The sequence below is a fragment of the Herpailurus yagouaroundi genome, unplaced genomic scaffold (genome assembly GCF_014898765.1).
Source record: "Herpailurus yagouaroundi ecotype Mexico unplaced genomic scaffold, PumYag 215, whole genome shotgun sequence".
Lineage (NCBI taxonomy): Eukaryota > Metazoa > Chordata > Mammalia > Carnivora > Felidae > Herpailurus > Herpailurus yagouaroundi.
This window is the reverse complement of record NW_024412446.1, coordinates 1,554,037-1,580,529: the sequence shown is the minus strand read 5'-3', so window position 1 is coordinate 1,580,529 and position 26,493 is coordinate 1,554,037. Positions and strand designations below refer to the sequence as shown.

The following is a 26,493-nucleotide window of genomic DNA, read 5'->3' as shown; positions in this document are numbered from 1 at the left end:
CCATCGCTTCTCGGCCTTTTGGCTAAGATCAAGTGAAGAGAATAGTCCCCCAAATATTATGAGATAACGTTGTTAAATGACAGAGCTTTTTAGTGTAACTGTTAAAAGGACTCAGCACTTGTGATATATTTGTTAGAGACATATTACTGTACTTTGTGGCACCTTTAATTTTTTTAAATTCAAGGAGATGGTAAGAGGCATAGTGATTTTTTGCTTTACCAGTGTTTTCAGAGGTGCATGTGGTTTTCCTCATAATGTGGGATTTCTTCAGTGATAGTGCAATTGGTTTGAAGGCCATTCCACTGGTGATAAAGAGATTTTGTAGATAAAAGAACTAAATCCTTTGCATCAGAAAGTAGTATTAAATATGGTTGAGGTCTAGCTGGTCAGGTCCCTTCTGTCAGTCTCAGTCAACTTGCTACAGTGAACATAATCCTTCTATAAATTTCCAATTCTTGATTTCTGTTTAGCCAAGGTGGAAGAGCACCTCCGTATGACCAGTCAGACTATGGTCAACAAGATTCGTATGACCAGCAGTCAGGCTATGATCAACATCAAGGTTCATATGATGAGCAGTCAAATTATGGTCAGCAACATGATTCCTATAATCAAAACCAGCAGTCCTATCATTCACAAAGAGAGAATTACAGCCACCACACACAAGGTATGATATATTATTTTTCTTTTTTCCTCTCAGAATTACATTGAGTTCTGGATTAAAAGACCTACAGGATTTTAGTTGTTTGTATAAATTCAGAGAGACCTTGAATATATGTTCTTCTTTCTTATGGCCATTAAAACTAGTTTATTGGATTTCCATTTCTGAATTTCTCAGAAACTCCCAAATGGTCATATGACTTTTTGATGATTGATTACCTGAATTTCCTTTGTTGTGTCAGTTAACTTTGATCATTTGACAGTGTTGCTGCTACCATTGTTTTGGTAGTGGTGGTATACCTGATATAGAGAAACTACCTATCAGGTATACCTGATATAGAGAAACTAATCACCAGTAATTAACCTTCTCTCACCTCATCTAAGAAGGACCAGCCCTTCTTTGACTTGTTTTCCTGTAGCACTTAGACTATACCACTGATATTTAGGAATTTGTCCCATGTTTCAAGGGCACAAGTCCTGTCTTACTCATTTGTACCTTCATTACCTACTATAGAGCCTGGTTCATAGTAAGTGCTTAATAAATATTTGTTGAATAATTGAATAAATAAGCGAATGAGTAAAAGTGGAAGCTTATTCACTGAATATCTTCAGTGAACATATTCACTGAATATGTCTCAGTTTTAAAATCGTTATTTCTTGTCCCTGCTTGATTTACATTTAAGTATTTTTGAGGTGAAGAAATAACTTTTTAAGATTAGGGTTATGCTTTTCATCTAATTTATTAAGATTCTGTACCTAATGTTGCACTTTAGCTATTCCTCATCACCATCACATCAAGTGGTGATATCCATGTCACCATTTTGTTATCTGACTACGTAGCAGGACGGAATTTGACACAGATACAATTCCCAAACACATTTAATTCCAGATGTTTTTTTGATGGCTTGCATTTGAATTCTGTATATATGTGCCATATTCCAAAGAATATAATGTATAACCTAAAGAGCCATTCAAGATTATGTTATGGGAAGCCTTTGTCAGAAATGACCCATGGTTATTTATTCATGTGTATATTATTATTATTATTTTTTTGTAGATGACCGTCGTGATGTGAGTAGGTATGGAGAAGATAATAGAGGATATGGCGGGTCACAGGGAGGAGGTAGAGGGCGTGGGGGATATGACAAGGATGGAAGAGGTCCTATGACAGGATCAAGGTAAGTATTTAGGTATAGGTGCCTACATTCCTTCTCTCTTTAATTTTTTAAAATTTTTGTGGCTTTACTTAGCTGGTTTGATTCCAGCATCTGATTTAAGAGGCTTAAGTAGATTATGTTTTAGAGAAGAAGGCAGAAATTCAAAATTGATTTTCAGTCTTCAGATGTCACATAAATTACCTGAGGATAGGCTGTGTTAGTAGTTCGTTTATGTGGTGTATATTAAACACCAGTGGAGAACATTCCCATTTTGGTTGTGATTAAACCACTTAATATGTTTTTCCTGCCAGAGCTATAGAGTCTAAACTCCTTTAAATGATGACTCTGGGAAATCCAAGTATAATATATGTAAAAAATAAAAGGTAAGTTAATTTTAGATTGGAGTGCAGAGAAGCTGTTCCTTAATCTTGAATCCCCTTGGGAAGAGAAAATATTAGGTGATAGAATATAAATGTGGGGTTGGCAAATGAGAAAGATTTTTGTAATTAAACTATTTGGTCTCCCTTCTTTAGTAAATAATTATTGGAATAATTAGTGCAGCATTCCCTGTCATTATGTATTTTGTTCAGACTAAGCTGTGGAAAAGAAGACTTGTAAATTCAGCTTTTCTTTTCCAGCTTCCCTTTTCCCTATTGCTAGTTTTATCAGGTTTTGGTATTTAATTTTGGTATATGTTATGAAGTTGGTTTTAAAATTACTTTTAAATATATCTATAAATTTGGCACTTTGGCCCTAAAAACAAGAATGAAAAAATAACTGACATTTGTTGAGGACACTCAGATGAGGTTTTCAGGTTGCAAATTCATGTGTAAAGTACACAGGCCTTAAAAGATAACTGTGTTCTTTGGGAATTGAAATTGTTAGTAGCCTGTTAACTGACACTTAATAATATATCAGTACCAGTTCACTCTTTTGCATCTTAGGGACTGTCTGTCCCCTCAGCTGACCTGAGAAACATACAGCATTGTTATTTCTTCAAGTGAGCCAGGAGTTTGGTCACTGACTTGTATTTCTCTGTGTTTAGTATTCAGTGTATTGATATTATGGAAAAACTAAAGCCTAAACTTACTTGGTAAACGTTTATAAGACTGAATATTAAGTCTTTTGATTGATAACCAAAGTCAGTTTACAATATACAAATATGTTCTTGTGTGCTCTTCATTATCAAAGTGAGCAGCCTGCCATCATGTGGATGTAAGTGAACAGTGTTAAGTGACATGGTGCTTACTTTCTACCTAATAGCCTCCCTTTCACCTCAAACAGAATCCCAAACAAGATAACCAACAGGTATATTTAATTTTCCAGCTAATATGTTTTAGATAATTGGCTTCTTTGGAATGCTACATGTTTTGCAGGATATCATAGGTTTAATTTTCTTCATAAGGAAGCTGTATGCTATAAATTATTAAACTATGACAGTGTCTGAAAATGGTAGAATCCCACTTTTCAGGAGGAGGAAGGTAGGGAAGTCTTTAAAAATACATTTTCATCTTTGAGAGATGACTCATCTTAGAATCAGAGATTTGAAAGGGCCTTGAATGAACCTCTTAATAGAAAAGGGAAGCTCCATACCATAACCAACTTGAGAGTCCTATTTTTAATCACCTTTATAATTTCCTTGGCAACATATTTCAGTATAATTTTTCATCCAGACTTGATCATGAACTAAGTTTTTGATTTTCAAATTGTATTTAGGCTTAGAATCTCTTCATACAGTATCTTATGTAGAAGCCCACTATATCTTAGGTAAAATGATACTGATCTAGTTTATTGTAGGATTGGGGGAGGGGGTCTTGTCCAGTTGTTACCTATACCCCCCCCCCCCCAAGCCAGTAGATGGCATGTTCATGAAGGGCCTTTTTTAGAAATCCACGTGGATGATGATTATTCTTTGTATTGGGTTAGTAAATTTTTTATATGAAAGGCCACGTAGTAAATATTTTAGGCTTTTTGGGCCATATGGTTTCTGTTGTAACTGCTTACCTCTGCCCTTGTAGCACCAAAGCTGCCCTAGACAATATATAAATAAACATGGTTGTGTTCCAGTAAAACTTCATGTACGGATATGGAAATTTGAAGTTCATGTGATTTTCATGTGTTACAATATCTTGCTCAAGATGTGCTTTTTAGCTTATTTATAGGGATAAAGTATTTTTTTATTTTATTTTATTTTTTTTTCAATGTTTATTTATTTTTGGGACAGAGAGAGACAGAGAATGAACGGGGGAGGGGCAGAGAGAGAGGGAGACACAGAATCGGAAACAGGCTCCAGGCTCTGAGCCATCAGCCCAGAGCCCGACGCGGGGCTCGAACTCAAGGACCGCGAGATCGTGACCTGGCTGAAGTCGGACGCTTAACCGACTGCGCCACCCAGGCGCCCCGGGATAAAGTATTTTGAATTAGAGTAAAAATGCCCAGTTTCAGGATTTTTTTTTCACACTTGGTTTTATATTTAAGTACCAAAAATATCCAAACATTTTTTGTTAGTCGTCATCAACACTCCCATTTGTGTTTCTAATCATCTTACTTAAAAAAATTACATCAAGGTTGAAAATACAATCCTTTCAGAGCTGTTTGAAGAATATCTGGCATTAGTTAGGTTTATATTTAAAGAAGAAGGGGCATGGTTTGTGGGTGAGTGTGGGATATGTTGTAAAGGATGGGGTATTCTTAGACTCAGGTTGTATGATTGCTTGGCTAGAGGAAGAATACAAACCAAAAAAGCTGTCAGCTTTCCAAATATGAAAGAAAATGTGTGAAAATTATAGGGACTATAGGAAACAGTGTTTTTCTTGAAAAAGCAGTTGCAGCAAAAAAAAAAGAATGAATATCTAATTGTCATTTAAAATTGATCACTTAGTGGACTAGAAGCTTATGGCTGTAAGATCTCTATGTGTTTTTAACTTCAGCATTGTGATGAATGCATTGCAAAATTGCCAGAACTTTATAGATTGCCATTTTTCATGATTAAGTCATCAAATTAAGTAACTCTTTTCAGGCTTTAATATCTTAAGCTTAAAAAAAAAACAAAAGTCATCTTGAATTTTGAGTGTCTTACAGGAATTTTTGATTAGTTCCCTTTAAAATGTTCAGGTGATAGTCTAGAAAAGCACTGCCCAATTGAAATGTAATATGGGTCACAAATGTGAGCCACATATGTAATTTTTTTAAGTTTATTTATTTTGAGAGAGAGAGAATCTCAAGCCAGCTCTGCACTATCAGCGCAGAGCCTGGCATGGGGCTTGATCTCACGGATCATGATATCATGACCTGACCTGAAATCAGGAGTTGGACGCTTAACTGACTGAGCCATCCAGGTGCCCTGTGTAATTTAAAATTTTTTAGTAGGCATGTTAAAAGAATGTAAGCAGGTGTAATTAATTTTAATAATATATTTTACTTAATCTAACATACCCAAAATATTTTATCATGTAATCAGTACAAAAATTATGGAGGTTATACATTGCTTTTTTCATACTAAGACTTTGAAATCCATTTTGTATTTTTATATTTAGAGTGCATCTAAATGTTTATTTTTTTTATATTTACATTTCAGTTTAGACTGTCCACATTTCAAATGATTATTAGCCACAGGTGGCTATTGAATACTGTATTGGACAGTGTAGCTCTAGAATGATAGATATATTGGCTTTCTGAAATGTGGGTAAATGTTGAATCCAGAGAGTCTTTTTACCACATAATACAAGATATGGGAGGAAATAAAACATAAATATATGTAGTGTTGAGAATGGTATTTAAATCCATCCAATCATTTACATTTGGAATTAGTGTTAGTCTTCTTCACACCTAAAAAATTGTATTTTGGATTTACTACTATGAAAGTATAAGCACAGTGGTTGTTTTTTTTGTTTGTTTGTTTTTAACTGATCTTTTAAAAATTTTAGCTAAGTCCCTTTTTCTCTCTAGATCATGGATTTTCTGGGAACAGAATTTTCTGTATTGTCCTTTTACTTTTTGGCTGTTTAAGTCTTTGAATAGATATATTTAGATTTTTTTTTTTAATGTTTATTTTTGAGAGAGAGACACACAGTGTGTGAGTGGGGGAGGGGCAGACAGAAAGGGAAACACAGAATCTGAAGCAGGCTTCAGGCTCTGAGCTGTCAGCACAGAGCCTGAGGTGGGGCTTGAACTCATGGACTGCGAGATCATGATCTGAGTCAAAGTCGGACGTTTGACTGAGCCACCCGGGCGCCCCTAGATTTTTTTTAAATTAAAGATTTGGAGTAGAGATTCTGTTAAAGAACTTTTTCTTGACTAGCATCTGAAATTAAATGACCATTTTCTCTAAATATGTAATACCGTAACAATGGAAGAACCCTCAGAGTCTACCTTAGGGTAGGCTGCTCATTGTGGTTTTGAACTTGGGACAATTTCTGTAGTTGAGTCAAGAATATACAGTTGGTTTTCTTATGCAGGGGGCTCAGCCATAAATTTGAGTGTGTAAACTCTACATTAAATACCTCTACTACTTCACCTTAATATATCTTTACTTTAGGAATTCTTTATGTGTACAAGTTTGCTGCTTTTTCTGGGAAGAAAAATTGTTGTGGTAACATCTTGGCTTAGATTTTCACATAACTTCATTGGCCTAATTGGTTAGTGAAGCCTTAACTTAGTATATGGAAAAGGGACTTGAAACTTGACTACAGGTTTGAAAGATTCTTAACCACAGGCCCATCTTCTAGTGCTATTTGAGGTTTATTTAGTATATTTAATATAATAAATTTCTTTATAAGGGATTGTAATAGAATATGTTAATATGAAATTTCTTAATAAGTGAAGAGAAAAATGATTGAAACATTTGAACTTGAAAGAAAGCTTCACCTAGAGTTCTAGATCATCTAGACTGGTGCTTCTCAAACTTTACATGTGAATTCCTTGTGGATCTTATTAAAATGCAGATTATAATTCAGTAGGTATGAGGTGAGGCCTGAGATGCTGCTCTTCTAAGATGTTCCCAGGCTCTGCCTGTACTGTTCTTCCCTGGAACACCCTTTGAGTAGCAGCAAGGATGTAAAAACTCTTATTTTGTGAAGGAGGATACTGAAGCCTAGGAGAATTACGGATTTGTCTAATTTTTCAAGATTGATCAGTGATAGTAAAGACTATATCCTGAGTCTCTTAGTTTGAAGACTAGTACTTTCTCAAACGGATTATGGTGTTTTCATATTTATGGCCATTGTGTTGAAATCTTAAGCAGCTGCTGTATTTTCAAAGGAAATGCTCAGTATATGTGACTTAAGTTAAAATGTCATTCTCTGGAGAAACAGGAAATAATAAACCTATTCAAATATCACTTTTTTAATGTTTTATTTAGTTTTGAGAGAGAGAGGAGGTCAGAGGGTCTGAAGCAGGCTCTGTTGACAGCAGAGAGCCTGATGCGGGGCTCAAACTCACAAACCATAAGATCATGACCTGAGTTGAAGTCAGTTGCTTGACTGACCGGGCCACCCAGGTGCCCAAAGGTCACTTGTTTTATAGCACTTCTATTTTGCAGTGATATTGCTTTTTTTATTGTTCAAAGTTATGTTGCTGGCCAGAATAGAAATGACAGGAATTAGCTGATGTATACAGTTGCAGAATTTCTTTCCACTGTGGCCAGATGAACAGTTTGGTATTTGGTTAATATTAACATGACTGCAAAATAATTAAAAGGGGTCTCTTCTAGCACTTACTTGAAAATTTCCTATTTAAAGAATCTACTTTATCTTGGGGACTTTAACTTCCTGACAGTAATATGGGCTTGATATTTTCACTAGTTCATTCCTCACTTTTTAAAATTTTTTTTGAGTTCTCATGATCATCTTTGAAGAAACCAGAGATATTTTGGTGTCTAATAATAAGATTTTTGGCAGTTTATACTCTGTTGGCTCTCCTTTCTTAAAAGAGTTAAGTGGTGATACACAGGTCGTTTAGAAGTGTAGGGAGAGCTTGGGTACTGTTCTGAAAGAGGGGTCTTTAGAGACTCAATGGGAAGCTATATGTATATAAAAGACTAGAGCTTTATATTGTCTGTATAGCCTTGAAATAGCCTTATTTTTTTTTATGGTTTTCCTGGAAAACAAGTAAAATTAATAGCAGATCAAGATGCATGTGTCTATACTAAACTGGTTGCAAGGGGATATTTTTTATATCAAGGTAGCAGAAGAGATTTATAAAAGAAGAATGCTTTCTCATTTAGTTGGGGTGATTTTTTCAGGATGGCTCAGAAAAGCCATCTACCTAGAGACTAGAAGGGGCCGTGTTGGTATTACAGGAGAGGCTTTAAGCAGTGAAGAGACGTTAGTGTATTGGGTTAATTTTTTGGATTATAGTAGAAGATTAATTGTAGTAGAATATTAGATATCACCATCTGAAAACTGGGTGTTTTTATTTCCATGACAGCACATGAATTCTAGAGGGTTACTTCAGTCAAGAGAAAAGCTTTTAATGTATGAGTATTTAGACAGTGTCTTGATTTTTTTATATAAATTTATAAACACAAGGACTATTGACTTATCTGGTAGCGGAAATATGCCAGATAGAGTCATTTTCTTGTAGGTAGCTGGGATATTGGAGTATGTTGCATTCTGTCTCTGATCTGGTCTACTGATTGGTGTTACAGAGCATTTGGCAGCATGAATCTCAGTAGCTCTGATATGAGGAGATCTAGTATATTATATTGGGTATAGGAGGGCCGTTTTAAGTTATGCTTTCTTTTAGTGCTCATTTTATCAGATTTCTGAATGATTTGAGATTTTTTAAGACTACTTTCAGGCTCACTTTTGTGTATATTTATACCTTTTTTTAATCTCATAAAACCCATAATTTGGTTTCACAGTAGAACATACTAAAGTTTTTACCTCACCTATTCTGCTATCAAAATCTTAACCTAGCTTTATATTGTTCTTCCAGTCTTTTTCCTTTATTCTCATATTTTAAAAAATATCCCCTTGGAAAGAATGTTTGCTCTAGTTTATCATTCTTCATTCTGTGCCTCCAGCATTTAAATTATGATATGAATAGAATCCCTTTGGCGTGGGGTTGGGAAGATTTTAAAAGTAGATTAGATACATTCTGTAGTAAACTTGAAAAGGAACCCTTGTGGAAATAGATTCTTGGGAAAACACTTAGGTGAAAACATTTTGGAGTCTATGAAATAGAATTTACTGGAAAGTTAGAGGTGCTACTGTTTCCCTAGGCGCTCTACTTATGACAGTTAAGTGTAGATTGAGCCCAGGGCTCAGCACATTAGAGACTTAAGGAAGAAATCATTTCTTCAATTTTTCCTCTGCAGTGGTGGTGACCGCGGTGGCTTCAAAAATTTTGGTGGTAAGTGCTGAGTATCCCAAAATGTTTCAGTGGAAATGCTATATAAATCTAAAAGCCACCAATATCCCGCAGACGCAGTCTAAGCCCTTTCTTACTCTGTTGAGGCTGGTGTGTGTTGTGTGCTTTAAAAAAATTAAATATATATACATATATATATGTCAAAGAAAACATTAAAAAGTCAAAGTTGATCTCAAACAGTCCAGTGGGTTTCTACGCAGTGAATTTGCATGAAAGAGTCTGTGGTGACCAATGAATGAGACTTTCAGTGGATTTTGACAATACATTTTTTAATAAAGGTAGCTGACATGGTGTTTTTAAATTATTAGGGTTTTCCAATCAGCCTTCACAACCAGAGCTTAACAAAAGTGGTAACTAGCATAATGCCAAAGTGGCGGGTACTGTCTGGGACAAGTTTAAGGAAATAGTGACTTTCATCTTGATTTCTTAAACTTAATAAAACTTAATTTATATATTTACTTTGTAAATCTGTGATGGTTGACTTTCAAGGATTTTGGAAGTTTTGACTTTTCATGCCTTGGTTTTTATTACTATTTTTTCATGATTTCTAATGAGTTGCTTTAAATAGCTTTTTTTTTCTTTTTCTTTTCTTTTCCCTTAGGTCACAGGGATTATGGACCCAGACCAGATGCTGGTAAGGTTTATGGTAGTTTGTGACTTTGCCATTAAGAGACTGTTAGTTTTCCAATTTTTCAAGGAAAAAAAGTTGGAGGAGTTAAGACAGGAGGAAGATTTAATTTGACAGTGCTTCCGGAATTGGGGAGCTTCACTTCTAAAAATATACCAGAAAGAAAACTTCAGGGAAATTGATTGGAAAGTTTGCTGGGGAAAATTGCTGTGTTTGTGGTTTCCCATGTTCTGCTTTTTCTTTTGTGAAGAAAAAACTTGATTTTTTATTGCTAATTAACATTTATTTAAATACTACATGTCAGACGAGAGAGTTGGTGTTATTGGGGAATTAGAAGTAGAAAAACTATGTTTAAGAAAATACTGCATTGGATTGGTAGTCTGCCGAGTGGGCTTAAGAAACCGAAGTTCCTACCTGAGAGAATTGTCTTACTCTAGGCAGAAGTCACCCATTTCATGTAGCTTTTATTTTTGAATGAAATTCAAGGCCACCTGCAGCCTTTTGGGAGTTATGATTTAGTTATTAAAAATCTATTTGAGGCAAAAACTTTTAATATATATTGAAATCAGAACTTTTGTTTTTATTAAGATGCCAAAGTATTTTATATGGAAGGCAATTTCTGAATTATCCCTTGATGGACGAATTTTTGTACTCCTTTCTTACTTTGTTGTATTAATCCAAAAGTGTGCGTGTAAGGTAAGGTGTGTGTCAAGGTGCCCTTACGCTCTGGTATCTACAAAGTTTATTGCAATGGACAAGAAACTAGCAGTTGTGGTTGCCTTGCTTGGAACTCCAAAGTGTCAGATTTGGAGAATTTTCTACTAGAGAGCCTTACAAGTATTGATTAGCTATAAAGAGTTAAAGCTCTCCAAAGAAAGGAATGCTGATTTATACTAACTTTCTTCATCTCTTCATGAACTTAGGCTTGTATCTGAATCTAAAGAGCAAGATTTCTAAGATCTCGCTTAATTGGTCTGTATTTCACATAGTGTGGACTTGATCCACTTTAACTGCAGTTTAGTTGTAAGAATTGACCTGCTACCAAAAAACTGGTGACCACTTTGCCTGTTGATAAAAGATTTTTTTGTATAGTGGTTCTTTTTCCTTTTGGTCATAGAAACAGTTGAATATTGGACAATTAGTTATTGCTCTTGATTACTAAACAGGATGCAGTAAAACCAAGGATATGTAAAATTAACCATAATTTTTTTCCCCTTAGATTCAGAATCTGATAATTCAGATAACAACACAATCTTTGTGCAAGGACTTGGGGAGGGTGTGTCTACAGATCAAGTAGGGGAGTTCTTTAAGCAAATAGGAATTATTAAGGTGAGTAGAAAGTATAGCTTATGTTGAAAATCTCATAATTATTAACAAATTCTAGTTAAGATACATAGATTACGTTGTAAGCCCAAGGTTTGTTTCTTAAAATTCCCTTATACACATGCTCACCCGTGTCTGTAGGCCTTTTGCTAAATTTGCTAAATACATGAAAATTTTATTCCTTGTGTTTATCTTTCCACAGCCTGCCACAGCTTTAGCTTTCAATCTTGGGCTCTAAAAATAGTCTCTGCCTAGGTCCTAAAATTGTGAGAACGAAATGAGATTGTGAGAACATTTTATGGATTCTGAAATGCCAATATATGCGAACCGAGCTGTACATTAGCCCAATATATAATGCTTTATTCCATAACTATGTTATTCATTGTTTACTTGTGTCTTGTGTACTGTTTGTTTCATGCATGTAATTTTCATGTTTTCAACTAGAAAGCAGCAGTTAGAGTAGTGTTAGTAGATTGTAGCAGTTGCCTGAAATCAGTTTGCAATTGTTCTTGTTTGGTTTCTGTGTAATACTCATGTTTTTTCTTTCTTTGGGAGTTAAAATTTCTTAAGAAATTTTTTACTCATGACATGTAAAACATTCACACAGTTCTGAAGAGTAAACATTCTTTGTCTTCCACTCCCATCCCAGCCAGCTTCAGTGTGTATACATTAGTGGCAGTCTGTTAAATTTGCCTTGTGTACATTCTTTCTGACCTTTTTTTAAATGTTTTATAAGGTACATATTTACCTGAAGCATTATCTACATTTTTTGTGTGGGTTTAAAGAAATTATACATAGATAAAACAGTATATTATGTATTGTTTTCATAGCTTGGGTTTTACTTAATGTATCTTAAGAGAATTTTCCTTTTCAGAACCTATAGATAACCTCATTTTTATATTAGGTACATAGTATTTGTAGTATGTATATGTGAATTCCTTTTTAAAAAATCTTTATCTGGTTTATGATCACTTTTTCTTAAAACACTAATACCAACTTGTTTGTTTCTCAGACAAATAAGAAGACTGGAAAACCAATGATAAATCTGTATACAGACAAGGACACAGGGAAGCCCAAAGGAGAGGCAACAGTGTCATTCGATGACCCTCCTTCAGCTAAGGCAGCCATTGACTGGTTTGATGGTATATACCTCATTCATACAGTTTCAATATGCAGTTTGGATAAATGTTGTCCAGTCTTGAAGTCAAACTATATTCTGGTAGACTGGTTATTTTCATGTTTACTTTTGTGGGTATTCTATTAAAAAAACAGGCCAGAGTAGGGGCGCCTGGGTGGCGCAGTCGGTTAAGCGTCCGACTTCAGCCAGGTCACGATCTCGCGGTCCGTGAGTTCGAGCCCCGCGTCGGGCTCTGGGCTGATGGCTCAGAGCCTGGAGCCTGTTTCCGATTCTGTGTCTCCCTCTCTCTCTGCCCCTCCCCCGTTCATGCTCTGTCTCTCTCTGTCCCAAAAATAAATAAATGTTAAAAAAACAAACAAAAAAAAAACAAAACAGGCCAGAGTTTTTATATACCTTTAGAAATGAGGTAGATGAGCTCTCTCCTTGTTTGTCTCAAATATTTCCTTATTATCATGCCTTGTGCTTGAAGCCACTCTGATGGAGATTTAGAGGGTTGGCCTGCTTAAATCTGTTGTTTGTAAATTTAGATTAATTTCCCTTCAAATATAAAGTTAATACATATTTGGAAGAAATAGTAAGACATTTTTCCCTTGAAAATAAACTATGGGAAAGTAGAAGAAAGCAGTAAAGCATCCAGTCCTTTCTATTCAGAGATAACCGTTGATAATATTTAAAAAAGAATTTTTTTTTTAATTTTTTTTTTTTTTTTTTAGCGGGGGGGGGGGGACAGAGAGCAAACAGGAGAGGGACAGAGAGAGAGAGGGAGACACAGAATCCAAAGCAAGCTCCAGGCTCTGAGCTGTCAGCACAGAGCCTGACACAGGGCTGGAACTCATGAAATGTGAGAACATGACCTGAGCCAAAGTCAGATGCTCAGGTGCCCTGATAATATATATTTAAAAAATTTTTTAGAAACATTTATTTATTTAAAAAAAATTTTTTTTTTCAACGTCTATTCATTTTTGGGACAGAGAGAGACAGAGCATGAACGGGGAGGGGCAGAGAGAGAGGGAGACACAGAATCGGAAGCAGGCTCCAGGCTCTGAGCCATCAGCCCAGAGCCCGACGCGGGGCTCGAACTCACGGACCGCGAGATCGTGACCTGGCTGAAGTCGGACGCCCAACCGACTGCGCCACCCAGGCGCCCCAAACATTTATTTATTTTTGAGAGACAGAGAGAGACAGAGCATGAGCAGGGGAGGGGCAGAGAGAGAGGGAGACACAGAATCCAAAGCAGGCTCCAGACTCTGAGATGTCAGATGTCAGATGTCAGCACCCCCCGACACGGGACTCAAACTCACAAACCGCGAGATTGTGACCTCAGCCGAAATCGGACGGTTAACCAACTGAGCCACCCAGGCACCCCTGACTAATATTTTTTACTTACATTTCCTTCCACTCTTAAAATGTATTTTAAAAATAGTTTATCATTATATTCCAAATGTAGTTTTGTTTCATGCTTCTTTCACTTAACATTTTAATAGTCATTTCCCCATGTTATTAGAAATTCATTGTTTTGTACCCTAATAAGAAGTAACACTGCATGTTAACTGTGGTTTATAGTCTAGGCATAATTCTAAAAGCTTTACATGATCCTCATTTTGATCCTCACAGTAACCCTATGAGACAAACCCTGTATTATTATTTTATAGATGTGGAAACTAAAGCACAAAGAAGCTCTATAATTTCCAGGATCATAGCATAATTGACAGAGTCAGGATTCAAACTGAGGCAGTCTGGCTCCACTGTCTCTAAAGGACTTAACCGTGCTAATTAGATTGACAGACACCTGAGGTCCCTTCCACTTCTGAGATTATTGTACCTGTGTCTTTGAAAAACATAATTGCATTTCCTCTTCAAAAATGAGATTGGATTCTCTATCTGTCCTCACCTTAATATTGTTTACCTTTTTGCATTAATCTGTCAGGACTAGCACCTTGCTATTGAAGGCTAGGTCCATTTTTCCTCACTTTTCTGTGTTTGCCATAGTTTTGGTGAATTAAAAAGCAATCTCTTTTGCTCATACATATTCAAAAATTATTGTGCCTGTTGCCCACAGGGCATATGAGCCTCTTAAACCTAACTCCATAGTTCAGCTCATTCATTCTACAGCTTTGAAAATACTGATCTGTGAGTGGCTTCTTATATTATATTGTCTGGTACTGTGAAAAGTTGCCAGCCGCAATGATGAGTGCTTTGGTCAGGGAGCTAAGGCTCCTGCAATTCTGACCATTTTATAAAATCCTTGGGTACCTTTTCCTTATATGTCAGTTCTCTTGTTTAATACAAAATAAAAAGATTAATTCCTGTCTCTAAGGCTGTGAGGCTGCAGAATATATGTATGTGTGCGTGTATGTAATTACATATGTATGCAGTTTTTTGCATGTATTATTTTTAAAGCTAATTCTTGCATATGGTAAAAAAGTTTCAAACTGTACCAGAAATGTATAGTGAAAAATGAGCTTTCTTTCCACCTTTGATCCCCAGTGATCTTTCCCCTGCTGAGAGTGAGGCATAATAGGCAGTGAATATATAGCGTATGTGTATTTGTAAAGTTATGTGTACACATGTATATGTGTACACCCACACACTAATTCCCTTTAAAAAGTAGAAGTGGTAGTTGGGACGCCTGTGTGTGGCTCAGTCGGTTGAGCGTCTGACTTCGGCTCAGGTCATGATCCCATGATTTGTGAGTTCGAGCCCTGCATCGGGCTCTGTGCTGATAGCTCAGAGCCTGGAGCCTGCCTCAGATTCTGTGTCTCCCTCTCTCTCTGCCCCTCCCCCGCTTGTGCTCTGTCTCTGTCTCTCAAAAATGAATAAATGTAAAAAAAAAAAAATTAAAAAAAAAAGAAGTGGTAGCATACTACACACAAGGTTTTGCATTTGGCTCTTTCCATAAAAAAAATATTAGATGTGGGTTTTTTACTCAGTAAAAAGTAACTGGGTCCCAGTGACAGATCTGCTCTATTCAATAGATGATAATCATGTTTTAACACTGTTACCTTGATTCTTTGGAATACTAGTGTGTTTGAATTTCTGTGAGGATATGTCTGTTAATACTCTGAAACTAAAAGTTTCCAAGACAGTTTTATATTTTTGTTGAGAGGTAAGATGTGGAGTAGCACTTCTTTAAAATTATGTTCTTTTTTTCTTAGGAAAAGAATTCCATGGCAACATCATTAAAGTGTCCTTTGCTACCAGAAGACCTGAATTCATGAGAGGAGGTGGAAGTGGAGGTGGGCGGCGAGGTAAGATACTTGTTGCTCACAGGCCTGGATATTGTACAGAGGGTTTCAATTTGAGTCCATTGTCTGTCTCTATTGTGTGAATTACTACTTCTTTCTCTCCCTAAGTTTTTTTACTTAAATCTTTTTTTTTTTAATTTTTAAAAATTTTATTTTAGTTTTTAATTATTATTTTTTAAAATATTTATTTTTGAGAGAGAGAGAGAGAGAGAGAGAGAGAGAGCGAGCACAAGCGGGGGAGGGGCAGAGAGAGAGGGAGACACAGCTTCAGCCTCCAAGCTCCCAGCACAGAGCCTGTCGTGAGGTTTGAACCCATGAGCTGTGAGATCATGGTCTGAGCCCAAGTCGGACATTTAGCCAACTGAGCCACCCAGGCACCCCTTAGTTTGTAATTCTTTTAAAAGAAATTTTTATTTATTAGAGAGGGTGCAGGCACACGGGAGAAGCGGGGAGAGAGAGAGAGAATCCCAAACAGGCTCGCTTCATGCTCAGCACAGGGCTCAATCCCACGACCCTGGGATCATGACCTGAGCTGAAATGAGGACTTGGACACTCCAACCAACTGAGCCACCCAGGCACTCCATCTTTTTCCTTATATCTTAAAGTGAGAGTGGATACTGAAAGGAGATTGGGTAAATAAGGTGTCATAATAGCTAAGAAAGTAGTTGAAAGAAGGTTCTAGAAATCCCTTTGGAAAGCTGTGTAGCAGTTTTTTATTCACATGGAGATCAGGAGACAGTTGCTTAAATGATACTTAATTAGGTAATCTGACCAGTTTATAAATTCCCTGATACAGTTGCCGTCACCTTAATTCATTTCTATTGTGTTTAATTTCTTAAATTTCGAATATGTTTTCTCTGCCTTTGTCACTGAGATTCTCAGACTAAGGAGGGTATTATAGAAAGTGGACTTTGAAGTTTTTTAGTGCATTAAATAATGCACTGTATTATGTGCTTGCGGTCTTTTCCCACGTTTCTTGGATTTACTAAATAAAGCCTCAAATGAAAAGAATCAGGGTCCTACCATAAGGGGTTCATTTTGGGGGTGGCTGCCCAGTTATTGATGGGTACTTGCTCTGGCTTTTCCTCTGTTTCATTAATGTCTACTGCTAGTTTTTTTCCCCTACTCCTCTTTCCCCCAGGCCGTGGAGGATACAGAGGTCGTGGAGGCTTTCAGGGGAGAGGTGGAGACCCCAAAAGTGGGGACTGGGTTTGCCCTAATCCGTAAGTATCTCATTTATTTTGTCAGTAATAGGGTTGGGATTGGGGTCAGAGGATGCAAGAGGGGGTTCTGAATCAATTGGAAACTATTGAACATTTTTATTTTCCTCCTTTCTCAGATCATGTGGAAATATGAACTTTGCTCGAAGGAATTCCTGCAACCAGTGTAATGAGCCCAGACCAGAGGATTCTCGTCCCTCAGGAGGAGGTGGGTCAGCTTTTTAACAGCAATTCCATGGCATTTATCTTCTGACTAGCATTAAGGGTGCTTTACATTATTTGCTGGCCTTGCTGATTTGCATTTTTACCTTGCAGATTTCCGAGGAAGAGGCTATGGTGGAGAGAGGGGCTATAGAGGTCGTGGGGGAAGAGGTGGAGACCGAGGCGGCTATGGTGCAGACAGAAGTGGAGGTGGCTATGGAGGAGACAGAAGTGGTGGCGGCGGCTACGGAGGAGATAGAAGTGGGGGTGGCTATGGTGGAGACAGAAGTGGGGGCGGCTATGGTGGGGACCGAGGCGGCGGTTATGGTGGGGACCGAGGCGGCGGCTATGGAGGAGACCGAGGCGGAGGCTATGGGGGAGACCGAGGCGGAGGCTATGGAGGAGACCGAGGAGGTGGCTATGGCGGAGACCGAGGTGGCTATGGTGGAGACCGAGGCGGCTATGGTGGAGACCGAGGCGGCTATGGAGGAGATCGAAGTGGGGGGGGGCTATGGAGGAGACCGTGGCGGCGGTGGCTATGGTGGAGACCGAAGTGGAGGCTATGGAGGAGACAGGAGTGGTGGTGGCTATGGAGGAGACCGAGGTGGCTATGGAGGCAAAATGGGAGGAAGGTGAGTATTACAATGTACTTGTTAATCTTTTTATTTTACTGCTCCTAGGGTTTAGGATCCGAGCCCTTTTTGTCACATTTTCTTAATGTCCAGTTGTTTGGAACTTGAATTTTTCATTGGAAACTCTCAATTAGGATGGAGAAGATTCATTTAGTTTTCTTGCTTAGAAATTTCTAAAACTCATTTTGTTTTGGAAATTGTTTCATAAATCTATATTTGTATGAGGGTGTGTATATGGCTGTGGTATTTTCTCATGGCTAAAGTTAATTGAGATTGAGAGGTAATTTGAAACTGTATGTAAATCAGAGGTTCTTAATGTTAAGTGAGGGGAGCACACCTTTCATAGGGGCATTTTCTGAGATCACATGTGACACGCGCCACCCTGTAGTTGTTTCTCTGGAGAGTCTGGTAATCCCTTTTCCAGATGAAAATTCCTGATGGTACTGATGGGAGTGTGTTGTGCCCATGAATGGTGTAGAGGCAGAAAAGTTGATGAAAAACAACTTCGATTATCATACTAAGCATCTGTATGCCAGATGCAGTATAGGGTAGTGAGAATTAGTATAGCATATGGTTAAGAGCATGAAGTTCAGAGATAAGAAGTCTCTGGTTTCAAATTCTGGCTTCACCACTTACTAGCTGTGTGATGTTAGGCAAGTTACTTAACCCTTTGGAGCATTAGCATTCCCATCTATAAAATGGGGCCAGTAATACCTCCTTCATGGAGTTGTATTAGATCATGTAATGACAGTTCCTGGCCCACAGTAAGTGCTATATAATTGTTAGATACTAGTAATTATCTATTGAACATGTCTTACTGTATAGCAAATCCTGTGGAAGTGTCTTTCTATTCTTTAGTTTAGTCCTCAGCTCCATGAGGTAGATGTATTTCCCATTTTGTGAAGTAGGAAATGTTGTGTAACTTTTCCAAGGTCACATAGTAAGTGGCAGACCCAGAATTCTTACATGAAAATGTGTGCTTTCCTTTTTCTGTTATGCCACTCGTCTGTTAAGAGTGCTTGACAGCGGTTTAGAGTCCTTACTGTAGATGGAAAGTTTTTAAGACTCAGTTATAGCAAAATCTTCCAGGAACTTTGTGGGTCTTAAAGCTGATAAATTAGATATTTTTAAGCACTTCTAGGAGTAGAGAAATAAATTAGGTATGGTGTCATTCTTACAGAAATTGTCAAGCTGATGCCAGTCACCAGCACCCTGAGGAAGTGTCTGATGCTCCCCCTTGGTAGAAAATTAGAATTTAGTCTGGCTCTTTATTTTTCATTCCTAGAAACGACTACAGAAATGATCAGCGCAACCGACCATACTGATGACTGTTTTGAATGTTCCTTTGTCTCTGACATGATCCATAGTGAAATTGCCAGAGTTTTGCCTGCTGCTTTCCTCGTGGCCTCTTCTTGGGTAGTGAAATTAAGTGACATTTGGATTTTTATTTGGGTGGGAGGGCTGGGACAGTTTTTCTTTTAGAAATGTCCATTGAAATTTCCCCATTTAGTTTTCCACCTCTCCTTTCCAACCCTTGAAGCTAAGTGCGTTGTAAAATATTGCCAAAATGGAAAGTGTTTTGTATTACTGCAATAAAGGCTGCTTGTTTTGTGGACTTTTGTACATTAGTGCATTGTTCTATCACACTCAGGATTCAGTTACAGCAGACTGTAACCCTAAAGAATTAGGAAATTCATTCTGTTTCATTAACTTAAAACGTTACTTTCAACAATACTGAGCTCCTGCTCTGTTTAGAGTAGTAATTGGCAAGAATGACTGCATGTCAGAATTACCCGAGGAGGTTATCAAGATTAGATTTCTAGGCCTCACCGCAGGTCTACTTGGTCAAAACTTGTTAAGTGTGGGGAGCTAGACCTAGGAATCTATATCAGGCTCACCAGATGGTTTTGATACAGTCACTTTAATGGCAGTTTACAGCTGTGAGCCATTTATTTAGGGCAGTGTTCTAGATGCTGGGAATGTGGAAGTCTAAGGGTTATGTAGGAAGAGTAAGGATTTGATGACAAGCCAGGGTGAAGATACCAGTGTGCTGGGTATGTTACTTGGCATTCATTAAAGAACTATTTCTCCTACACTTATCAGGGGTAAGGCATTGCACCAGATGCTAGATAAGTTGCCCCTCAAGCAAACAGACAATATACAGTCTGACAAGTACTCCAATAAGAATTAAGTACAAGGTACTTTGAAGGCTGGTTGGAAGGACATGATCCAGTCATGTACAGTCGAGAAGGCTTGGTAAGTCTTGAGGGAAGAGTAGGAGTTGGCTAAGTAAGAAGGCTGGGTGAGGAAAGGTATTCCCAGCAGAAAACTAATGACATGAACAAATCAGGAGTTAAGAGAGTGAAGAACAGGCTCTGCATTTGAGAATTGTATATAGTACATTGTGATTAGAGGGAGGAGTTCAAGGATGACCCTGCAAAAGGTAAGACTGGAGAGGTAAACATGCTTGGTGAGAAGGTCCTTCTTGCATTTCATTTTTCCCCTGCCTCCAAATAGGGAGTCATTAAAAGATTTTAACCAGGGCAGTAGCCTGACCTGAGTGGCATCAACTGAAAGATGATGATGGCTGCCTTGTGGAGAGGCTGGACTGGAGACAGAATGGTAAGCCAGGTGAGAGATGATATTGGTCTGAGCTCAGATAGTGACTGGACAAGGAGGAGATAACTAAATTGATTTGAGAAATGAGGGAGGGACACTGAACAGGATTTGGCTGGATGTCAGAAATTATGGGGAGAGAAGCCAGGTTTCTAGCCTGGTGATTGGGTAGATGTGCTATTCATTTAAATAGAAAACGCTGGGAAAGGAACAGGTTTGGGAGCAAGATTAGGGGAAATGAGTAGGTAGCTGGGTTGTGCAAATCTGCAGCTTAGAAAGTTGGCATTCAACATTATGCATGCTGATTTTTTTTTTTCTGTACTGACTTCTGCTTCCTTTGCTGCTTCTCTGCCTGACCTTCAGATGTAGGAGGTTTCTCAGAGCTTGTTGTGAATCACTTTTTCCTTTTCACCTTACACTCATTTTCATCCTGGAAGAACTCATTCAGGCGGTGGCTTTAAATACCATCTAATACACTGATGATTACCAAATTTAAGCCTCTAGTCTTGACCTCTTGCCTTCCTTCACTCTGGATTATATTCAGCTTCCTACTTGACCTTTTTATTAAGATGTACTGAACAGAACTTTTTTCTTTTCCTTTCTTTTCTGTTTTCGTAACTCTGACGGGACTAAACAGAACTTTTGATTCCCTTTCCAGATCACTTTCTCTCCTATACATTCTTTTTCCTGTAAAGTCTATTTTTCCCATAGTAGCCAAATGATACTGTAAAGATGTGCATCAGACTATGTCATGCCTTTTTAAAGGCTTTCAATGACTTATTTTTATTTTAGGGAAGCTTCATACCCAACGTGGGGCTTAAACTTATGACCCTTAGATTGAGAGTCACGTGCTCTAATGACTGAGCCAGCCAGGTGCCCCATTGACTTTTGTTACATGTAGGCTATAAATTCCTTACCCTGACTTGTGGAATGCTTATGAACTGGCCTCTGTCTCCCTCTCCAACCTTATTGTGTAACATTTATCCATACTAACCTTGCTTTAACCACATTGGTGTTAATTCTTCATGGTACCAATATGCTTTTGCTGTAGTATCTTTATATGCTTTGTTTCGGATTCACCTTCCTCAAATATTCAGATGGCTGATTCCTTTTCATTGCAATGTTGGGTCAGATTCCACCTTCCTCCCTGGCCTTCTATCTAAAATACTGCCTCTCCTCAGTGACTCCTATCACCTCTTATAATGTCATCACAGTATTTATCATTATTTGAAATGATCTTTTTGTGGTTGTCAGTTTCTCTCTTCATTAGAATATAAGCTCCAGGGGGCGCCTGGGTGGCTCAGTCGGTTAAGCGGCCGACTTCAGCTCAGGTCACGATCTCATGGTCCGTGAGTTCGAGCCCCGCGTCGGGCTCTGGGCTGATGGCTCAGAGCCTGGAGCCTGCTTCCGATTCTGTGTCTCCCTCTCTCTCTGCCCCTCCCCCATTCATGCTCTGTCTCTCTCTCTCAAAAATAAATAAAACGTTAAAAAAAAAAAAAAAAAGAATATAAGCTCCAGGAGAGTAGGGAACCTTGTCTGTTGTTGACTGTTCTACCCCAGTGCTTAGAACAGTGTCAGGCACAGAGTAGGTAACTCAATGAATATTGGCTAAATGAATGAATCTATTATAGGTACAGATTTGAGATTAATGAGCCACTAATATATAAATGGTAATTAAAGTGCTGAGTGGATATAATAAGACTGTCTAGAGTAGTTCTTCACCATCCAAGCTCTATATTAGAATTAGCAAGGATTTTTTTTTTAAACACAAGGATGCTGGGTTCTATTCCAAAACAATGAAATCTCTTCGGCCTGGCCATTTAATAAGAGCCTCAGTTGATTTTAATGGTTTGGGGAGACAGTATATATAGAGAGAAGAGCCTAGGATAGGACCCTGAGAAATACTAATACTTAAGAGATCATAGAAGAGGATCCTGAAATAGAGACTAGAAATGGCCAGTGAGGTGTTGGTGGAACCCAAAGGAAGCATGGATTTTAAAGAGGGAGAAGCTGGTGGTGTCAAGTGCTCAAGCCAGGCCAAGTTATACAGAGTGCATATAGAAAGCACTCGTATTTAGCAATATGGAGGCTCTAAATTACCTTAGCACAGGGTGTCTCAACCTTGGGACTACTGACATTTGGGTTGGAGAAGTCTTTGGTATCGGGGGTTGCCCTTTTTGTTGCAGGATGTTTAGCAGCATCCCTGGCTTCTACGAGACTCCAGGTGTGGCCCCCAGTTGTGACCATCAGAATGTCTGACACTGCCAAATGTCCTTTGGGGACACAGTTTGGGGTGCATGATTGCCCCTTTTGAGGACCACTGCCTTAGCAAAAGCCATTTTGGTAGAGCATTGAATTCTGAACCCAAACTGAAGTGGGATGATGACTAATAGATATTGGAGAAATGGAGACAGGTAATGTGGACAACTAAAAATCTTGATTATGAAGGGTGGTTAGAGATGGGGTTGAGGTAAGAAGAAGTATCTGGACAGGGATGTGGGTTTGTGGGAGGTTATTTTTTAAGATGGGTGAGAAATAAGCATGTTTATACACTATGTACAAGGAAATGGGGATAATTGATGTTCAAATCCCTTGAAGGAATGGTGACCAGAACACTGGTGAAGGATTTACAGTAGAACAGGAGAATGCCTCTTGTGTTGTTTCTGGAGGTAAGGATAGTTGCAGATGCTGATAATGATGGTAACAGATGATTAACATTTATTGGGGGCTTCCTATGTGCCAGGCACTGTTAACAAGCACTCTGTGTTAACTAATTCTCACAACAATGCTGTGAACCAAGGAGGTATAGGAAACACTTCAGAGAAGAGATAAATGGTGTGATTTTGATTGTTGCTTGAAAGGGGCTTCAGAGGGTACAGTGAGGAACAGAGGCACTGAGAGGCTAAGCAACTTGCCCAGGATCACATCTCTAGTAAGTGGCAGAGTCTGGATTCTAATCCAGGGATTTAGCCTTAGAGCCTGTGCTCTTTACTGTGCACAAGGATGCTTGTAACAGAGGTGGCAGGAAGTTGAAGTAATTCCATGTGATGTCTTTTTATCCCCTGAGTATAGTAAAATATAATAGTCTGCTGAGAGTTGGGGAATATGATAGTTTGAAGAGACTGTAGTAAATGTGAGGATAGTAGAGATAGCAGAGAAGACTTAAGATAACCATTGTAGGAAATAGGAAAGTATTGTGACTAGGAACCTGTAAAGTTGCCAGACAATGATGAGAGCCCAGTTAACATAGGAGGCAAGTGTTTTATGGGTAGTCTATGGATGTGTGATTTTTCTCTATCTTAAAATTTTTTAAATATATTTTTATTTACTTATTTTAGGTGTTTTTATTTTTGAGAGAGAGCGTGTCTATAGCCATAACAACCTGAATGCACCTGATCTTGTCTGATCTTGGAAGCTAAGCAGAGTCGGGCCTCGTTAGTACTTGGGTGAGAGAGAGAGAGGACGTAACAGGGGAGGGGCAGAGAGAGAGGGAGGCAGAGGATCTGAGGCCAACAGCAGGCTCGAACTCACAAAACTGAGCCAAAGTCAGGTGCTTAACTGACTGAGCCACCCAGGTGCCCCAGATTTTTCCCCATATTTAATTAGCAACCTGGTTATAGGAACAGAGGCAGTTTGATTCAGGGTTAGAGATTTTACTAGTCAGATACTAGTAATCTGAATAAAAATTTCAGATTTGTTTCATACCTGTTGGAGGTATGAGAAGAGTAGAGATAGTGGTTGATGGATGGAGTCTAGGCTGAGTAGGAAGAAAAAAACAAGTTAATGGAGAATGTAGGGATGTCAAGAATGGTGTTACTGATGAGATTCAGAGAACTGATATTGAGGATAAGCTGGATAGAAGGTTTGGGTCAGAAAGTAGATATTCAGGATTTGGGAGATGGAGCAATTCCTGGGGATGATAAGGGCTGGGTGTGGCCATGGAAGTGGATGGCTAAAGTGAGTGGAAGGGAAAGGCCTTTGTATTTGAGATCAAGAACTGAGGAGCTGGGTGTTGGGTGGTTGTTACATCATGGTGATAGGAAGACCGAGGTTCAGGCAACGAATAAGAAAACAGAGAAGTGAACCAGAGGATGGTATAACTAGAGAGCCAAGACACTTGAGTTTTATATAAAGGCACAGGACAATGATGACGTTGGAAGGAATGGAGAAGGATGAGCAACACCTAGGATTTTGGGAAGAGGTCATGGCATTCAGGAGAGAGAGCTAGATTTCAGTTATGGCACAGAGATGGATGAGAATGTTGGAAGAAGAGGTGGAGCGTGTTTATTGCTTTTTTTTTTTTTTTCCTGCCTTCAGAATTAGAAGGTATATTCAGAGGTTTCATTAGAAAGAGGGAAAAGAGGAGGGAACATACATTTTGGATGGTGTCCAAAGAGCAATAGCAACAGATCCTGGCGACTGAGAGAAGTGGGCATTTCAGGCCTCAGAGAAACTGGCCACAGCTAGGATTAAGCGTGTTTGTCAGACTATTGCATCTAGGTAGTTTTGGTACTTAATTGGGAAGGCTTTGCTACATTGGTGGTGTACTGGATGGTGGGTCCTCTGCAGGGCTTTATGCTCAAGGCTGTCTTAAGTCTTCTGATGAGGATTGGTGAAATTAGGATTGAGGTACTGCTGAGCAGAGACTATTACCTGGTTGAGTAACAAGATATCCTCTAGAAAGCCAGAAATATGGAGGAGTAGGAGGAGGGGTTAGAGATCTGTGGGCAGGATTTTATAGTAGTTGAGAGCCTAAATTAGGTAATAAGTGCTTGTTTGTACCCACAGGCTGTTAAGGTGCACGGAAATTTGTGTTAGGTTACTCATTGGCCCAAAGGTGCAGAGTGGGTAAGAGAAAGGAAGATCCATTTTTGCCATCTTTGGTCTGTGTGTTTTTACTTACAACTCTGTAAGGCAAAACGTGCATCTGAACGTACTGGGGTAGGTAGGGAGATAACATCTGAATGAAACATACCATGTTTTATTCAGAATAACCAGACCACTCTAGAACCTGGAGTGTGGGGAATGGAAAGGAGCATCTGTTTTACTTCGACCTTTCTCTGCTTGATGGGAAGAACTTGACCTCACATTAGGTCACTTCAATAAGATTGGGGAGGATATAGGGGTGGCAGGACATTTTTAACCTCCAGTGGTCACAGGCACACATGATAACACTGAAGAGAGGAGAAGAGAGAAACACTCAATTTGAGTGCTTACTGTGTGATGCTAAGCACTCTATTGGGCTTTATATTACTGTTTTGCTCCTCATAGGAGCTCTCTCAAGTAGTATGGATTATTCTCATTTTATTATAGGCGAAGAACTAGATTAACTTGTCCAAAGTCAAAGATCAAGTAAGTGATGGACCCTGGACCCTAGGATTCAATTTCAGATTTGTCTGACTCCAAAGTCTGAACTTTTCCTTTTTTTTTTTTTTTTTTTTACGTTAATTTATTTATTTTGAGGGAGAGGGAGAAAGAATCCCAAGCAGGTTCTGTGCTGACAGATCCCGGGATCATGACGTGAACTGAAATCAAGTCGGATGCTTAACCAACTGAGCCACCCACTCACTCCTGGGATTTTCCTTTTGTAGGTTGTTGGGATTGGTGTGGCAGGTCCTATTGGTAAAGGGAAACTGAAGCCTTTAGTACAAATAAGGGAGAAACTGAAGCAGTTTTCAAGAGTAGAGTGAGTCTGTCACAGGGAATGGCTCTGAGGAAGGCAGAAAGCAAGTGTAGGAGAAGAGACAGAGAAGATGGCTGGTCTTGATTACAGCCTCATTATCTCCTAACCACTGGGAAATGGTTAGGGGGCAATTTAGTAAGAGGAAATGGCCCAAGAGTCCAGCTTTGCAGGATTTTCTGTTTTTCCTGTTTGCAGCCCATTCTAGGCAGAAGCTCATCAAATTCTGGGTATAGACAAGGGCTTGATTTAGGGAGGCAGACTGGCCATTGGAACAGCTCTGTCTCTGTCTTCTCTTTCCCTTTTTGAGGAGGACATGTGACTGAGTGAATTAATACTCAGGGCACCTGGGTGGCTCAGTCGGTTGAGCGTCTGAGATCATTTGGCTCAGATCATGATCTCACGGTTCATGGGTTCGAGCTCCGGGTCGGGCTCTGTGCTGACAGCTTAGAGCCTGGAGCCTGCTTTGGATTCTGTCTCTCCTCTCTCTGCCCCTCCCTGGCTGATGCTCTGTCTCAAAAATAAATAAACGGTTGAAACAAATGAAAAATAAATAACACTTAACCAAGAGTGTGGAGACAGGAGTTTCAGTGCAGCCTCTGACAAAAGGAACAGCAGTGGTAGG

At 38.8% G+C, this 26,493-nt stretch overlaps 1 protein-coding gene and 1 pseudogene across 1 annotated transcript in view; both read left to right on the top strand.

The window, feature by feature from the left end:
- TAF15 (TATA-box binding protein associated factor 15) overlaps window positions 1-19,187 on the top strand; it is a 29,403-nt gene extending 10,216 nt beyond the window's left edge. Inside the window, 12 exon segments of the mRNA XM_040455182.1 lie at window positions 471-664; window positions 1,715-1,835; window positions 9,133-9,167; window positions 9,787-9,819; window positions 11,033-11,142; window positions 12,149-12,278; window positions 15,430-15,522; window positions 16,661-16,742; window positions 16,859-16,947; window positions 17,055-17,442; window positions 17,444-17,572; window positions 18,858-19,187. Coding sequence (XP_040311116.1) covers window positions 471-664; window positions 1,715-1,835; window positions 9,133-9,167; window positions 9,787-9,819; window positions 11,033-11,142; window positions 12,149-12,278; window positions 15,430-15,522; window positions 16,661-16,742; window positions 16,859-16,947; window positions 17,055-17,442; window positions 17,444-17,572; window positions 18,858-18,897 — 1,444 coding nt within the window. The 3' untranslated portion in view covers window positions 18,898-19,187.
- LOC121017415 (uncharacterized) lies at window positions 3-166 on the top strand (annotated as a pseudogene).
- Window positions 19,188-26,493: the final 7,306 nt, after the last annotated feature.